This window comes from Trematomus bernacchii, unplaced genomic scaffold, assembly GCF_902827165.1.
Source record: "Trematomus bernacchii unplaced genomic scaffold, fTreBer1.1, whole genome shotgun sequence".
NCBI lineage: Eukaryota > Metazoa > Chordata > Actinopteri > Perciformes > Nototheniidae > Trematomus > Trematomus bernacchii.
In genome coordinates this window covers 1643872-1648852 of record NW_022987552.1, presented here as the reverse complement: position 1 = coordinate 1648852, position 4981 = coordinate 1643872, and the positions used below count along the sequence as shown (strand labels likewise).

Sequence of the window (4981 nt, the reverse complement as noted above, 5' to 3'; positions counted from 1 at the left end):
TCACATCATATTTCATGAGAGCTGAAGGTTTTTTTTATTTGAAGCCGTCCATTTTCATTTAACTTGCTCTAATGTAAAAATAAAGCACCTTAAAATGGTTGGTCTGATTCAAAGCTAATGCAGGATGCTTGCTCGTCATGGAAGTTGTTTGCACTTCTTGTCTGAATGAGATGTGATGTAAAGGACATTCAGAGTTATAAACACTGTCCACTAAACACTGGAAATACACGGAGGAATCACAGAACACAGGGTAAGACTAAGATAAACATGTATTTATTTGCAGATGATATGGTCATCACATGTTATAAAGAAAGGACTGTTACTGACTTCATTAAGGGTGAAGACCCCTCAAACACATCCCAACACAGCACAGCTAAATGAAAGGAGGTTCAAATGATTCTCGTGCACACAGAGATAAAATACTGACCTCAAGCTGCTGTATCTTCAAAAACAATCAGTACATATTTAAATGAGCTCTGAACTCGTCAGGCCATATGAGGAAGTAACAAAAGAAAAAGGAGAAATGCTCTTTCCTGCTAAAGGAAGTTAAAACCAAGCTAAATAAATGTAACTTAGAACAGAACAATGAGTAACTCAAAATGATCTTAAAGTCTTCCTGATGTGAAACACGGTGATGGATGTAGACGTTGTTGATCAGTGGAGTCTGATGGAGGCAGAAGTGTTGCTCAAACTCCATCAGGAGGTCTGATGTTTTCTCAGTTCACTGTACCATCATCTACATCATAACGCACCTGAGGAAAACAACAACAACAACAACACTGAGTTGGTTTTAGATCCAAACATTACATTTGGAAAATCCTGTAGGATGTGATGTAATTTAGGTAAAGCAGCCTTTGTCTGTTTCTCTCTCTTCTGTCTTTATACAGATTATAATGAAGAGTGTAAAGAAACAACTGGAAAAACAGTTCAGTATTTTGTTGTAAAAACTCACAGTGATTTCCTCCATCTGTGTTTTCTTCTCTGAAAGAGAAAGTCCACTTGAGTTTCAACAAATAAAATATAAAATATATTTACGTTTCATCTGTGAATGTTCTCACCTTTAATTCTTGTCCATATGTTGACCACCACAACGATCATTATGAGAGCTGCTAAACCCACAGACACCACGATGAGCCTCAAGAGACCTGGAGAGAGAATACAAACATAGAAGATATTCATGTTGTAGGTTTTAGAGTTCTAATATAGGACAAAGAGAGATGTATCAGAGATTTAAATGAACTTGATCTAAATGGAGTAACTTTATCTGGAACTAAATGAGTTCATAAAGTAATTATTGTTCAGATGTATTCCTTAAAAAGAACACAACATGTGTGAAGTTAAAAATGAAGTCTTCAGTAACAAACTGTCTTTAGTGAACCATCTGTTGTGATTTAATACGAATACTTTAAATCCATAAAATACAAATATTGTTTGTAATGAATGGGTCAGTTTGATTTGACTTTAAACATCTCAACATGTGTTCTCACCTGAGGACGGAGTGCTGAAGGGAAACAGAAGTACTTCTCCCATGTACTCAGTTACTTCACATGTAAATAAATGAAACCCTGATCTGTAGTCAACACGAGAAGTCAGAAATGTGACAGAGGCCTCGTAGTGAGACTTTGATGTCTTCATATCTTCTTGATATTCATCCACATCCCGACTTCGAAACAGCCACTTCACTGAGTGTCTGCACCGTACAGATGCCTTCACAGAGCAGCGTAACGTCACCTCATCGTTGTTCTGATCTTCAGTCACTGATGATATTGTGAGAGAAAGAAAATAGGAGTCAAATGAACGTCATCAGTGTGATCATAATTATTGTAATGTCTCAGTTTATTGTTCTAAAGAGACAGTTTAAAACACTATGATGTAAATATACTCACTGGTGACAACAGACAGATGAACCAGAGCGTCTTCATCTTGTCCTGATCTGAACTGTCTCCAGAAGTAACGACCAACATCCTCCTCTGTGACATTCTTTATAACCAGAGAACAGTTCTCTGTCACTCTCAGTCTGTCTGATTCAGCTCGAGCTTCTTCAACAATCTGTCCAAGTTCAACCAGCTCTACTGTTGTGCATCCTGAATTAGTGACGAGCCAGTCAGTACGGTTACATCCGTCCTGATCATCTCTCACACCGCTACAAGGCAAAGTGACTTCCTCTCCAACTCTGACAGTGAAGAAGAGGGAAGGCTGTCCATTTGCTGCTGCTGTAAAGACCAGAGAAACATAAAGAAGTGACTCACTATTTACCTCCTGGAAAACAAACTAACTACTTGACTGTCATGTTCAAATGAAGGTTAGCTATTAATACTCAATTAACTAAATTAATGAATTAGCCATTTTAACATTCTTGTTGTTCATACACATCATCTTTACTCTTACCTGTAGACTGAAGCAGCAGAATGAGAAATACAGACATTTTTATCCGTTTGAACTCATCCATCTTGATTGTCCGTCTCTCTGCTTCCTCTATCTCTAGTTCTGATGAGATGTCTCTAAACAAGTGGTTTTTATCTGAGAGAGGCTGCACCCACTTCCTGTGATAAGTAGGACCCCACCTTCTAGAAGTGACTTTACATTTTTGTATATTTTAATTTGTCGTAGACGTCAAAACATTTTGAGAAGTGTTTTTCTGAAGTTGAACGTTCCTGCATGCATTGATCCAATCTAATGCAACAAACATGAAACTCGGTCGCGGTCGGTTGTTTCCGTGAAAGACCGAATGTTCAGTCACGGTTGCGTCCGCAAGGTATTGTGGGACAGAATGTTCTCCTTTCCTTTCCTAAAGGATGGTCCAGTGTTCCCTAAGCTTAAGGAGATTCTAAAGGAAGTATCAAAGCTCCTTTCCTATCATCCGTTAGGAACCTTCCTAAGCAGAACTGACAAGTCTAACAGTACTGCATGTTGTCGGACACACGTGTGAAAGTGCTGTTCATTTAAATGTGATAATCATTTAACAAACTGCTTTGACCATTACAGGAGGCATATACTGTATCATCACAATAATAGCTAAACAAGTCAATAAAAAGCCTATCTTTAAATGTTATCTTTGACATCTAAGCTGGTCTCCAAGAAGAAGGAACAAGAGAAAAATGCCATTTTAGGTACATGGCATTTAAAAGTACATTTAACACAACTAGTGCATGTTTGAGCATTTTAGGCATGGATTACATGACATTTCATAGGCAGGACAGAACATGTCCCTAAAATAAGACACTTTATAGAGTGCTGCACGAGGTTTAATCTGATCTGTGGTCAGTCCGGTTTGAGGCTGCTGTGAACATTGCAGTTTTTTTTATTTGAAGCCGTCCATTTTCATTTAACTTGCTCTAATGTAAAAATAAAGCACCTTAAAATGGTTGTTCTGATTCAAAGCTAATGCAGGATGCTTGCTCGTCATGGAAGTTGTTTGCACTTCTTGTCTGAATGAGATGTGATGTAAAGGACATTCAGAGTTATAAACACTGTCCACTAAACACTGGAAATACACGGAGGAATCACAGAACACAGGGTAAGACTAAGATAAACATGTATTTATTTGCAGATGATATGGTCATCACATGTTATAAAGAAAGGACTGTTACTGACTTCATTAAGGGTGAAGACCCCTCAAACACATCCCAACACAGCACAGCTAAATGAAAGGAGGTTCAAATGATTCTCGTGCACACAGAGATAAAATACTGACCTCAAGCTGCTGTATCTTCAAAAACAATCAGTACATATTTAAATGAGCTCTGAACTCGTCAGCCAATATAAGGAAGTAAAAAAAAAAGAGTAAAAGGCCCTTTCCTGCTAAAGAAAGTTAAAACCAAGCTAAATCAATCTAACTTAGAACAGAACAATGAGTAACTCAAAATGGTTTTAAAGTCTTACTGATGTGAAACATGATGATGGATGTAGACGTTGTTGATCAGTGGAGTCTGATGGAGGCAGAAGTCGATCGCAATCGACCGGTCGATGGCAGAAGCAAAAAAGCCCAAAATATATAATTTTCACTCCGAGTGGGAGGATGATTATTTTTGTATCTATTCCAATTCAAAGTCTATCTGTCTCATCTGCAATGCGAGCGTGGCTTTATCGAAGAAGGGTAATTTAGGAGCGGCATTTCAAAACAGTGCACAAACGCTACGAGACGGAATCCCCTCCTAATTCTGCCCTACGCTCCCAAAAGGTGAGGGACCTGAAAGGACAGCTAAATGCACAGCAGTCCATTTTCACCAGGCCCAACAACAAGAGCAAGGCTGCTACCATAGCATCTTATCGTGTCAGTCACGTTCTTGCGAAACACATGAAGTCTTTCAAAGACGGCGAAGTTGTGAAAGAAACATTCCTGAGGCCTGTACTACGAAGCTGGATTTTCGCTTAGCCGGCTAAATTCAGGGAAATCTCGGGCTTTCCGGTCCTACGACGCTGGTTCTCTTTTTAGCAGGCTAGATTTCCATGGTAACTTATGCTGAGCGGCAAACCTGCTCCGGAGCAGGGGAGTATACTACGAATCTAGTTCAACATATCCTGGATATGTTTTGAGTTATCCGGTTGACTAAATCCAAAAAAAAAACGCTCTCGCTAAACGGTCCTACGACGCTGGCTATCAAGTTAGGTGCGCGTTCACATGAAAGGGGTGGTATTTGGAGTGTTCGACCAATCACAAACATGGACAAGCCGTGTACTGACAGCGCAGCGCGTCATATTTCCTGAATGAAAAGTCAACTAATATTAGACAAATATGAAGACGTTAAACTTTAAACATCCATGACTTAAACACTTTACCCAGGATAAAAGCCACATAGCTGCACCTGCAAGGTGAATACAGCTGGTAAAAAAAAAAGTGTTTGAATACGTTCATTAACAGGTTTATGATATCACTGCTGCCCCGACACAAGTGGATCTGACTTTAATTACATTTGACTCGAGTGTTTCGTCAACTTAATGTGTTGCTTAAAATAATACTTCTGCATACAGTATGTGACAC

The 4981-nt window shown here is 39.0% G+C and overlaps 1 protein-coding gene across 1 annotated transcript; it reads right to left on the bottom strand.

Moving 5' to 3' along the window:
• Positions 1 to 251: 251 nt before the first annotated feature.
• Positions 252 to 2493, bottom strand: LOC117477202. Its single transcript, XM_034123864.1, has 6 exons — positions 2389 to 2493; positions 1887 to 2213; positions 1488 to 1757; positions 1059 to 1145; positions 953 to 981; positions 252 to 752 (listed from the first exon to the last, which is right to left on the bottom strand). The coding sequence occupies exons 1-6, from the start codon at positions 2447 to 2449 to the stop codon at positions 717 to 719; spliced, it is 810 nt and encodes a 269-aa protein (XP_033979755.1). The 5' UTR covers positions 2450 to 2493; the 3' UTR covers positions 252 to 716.
• Between the last annotated feature and the right edge of the window lie 2488 nt (positions 2494 to 4981).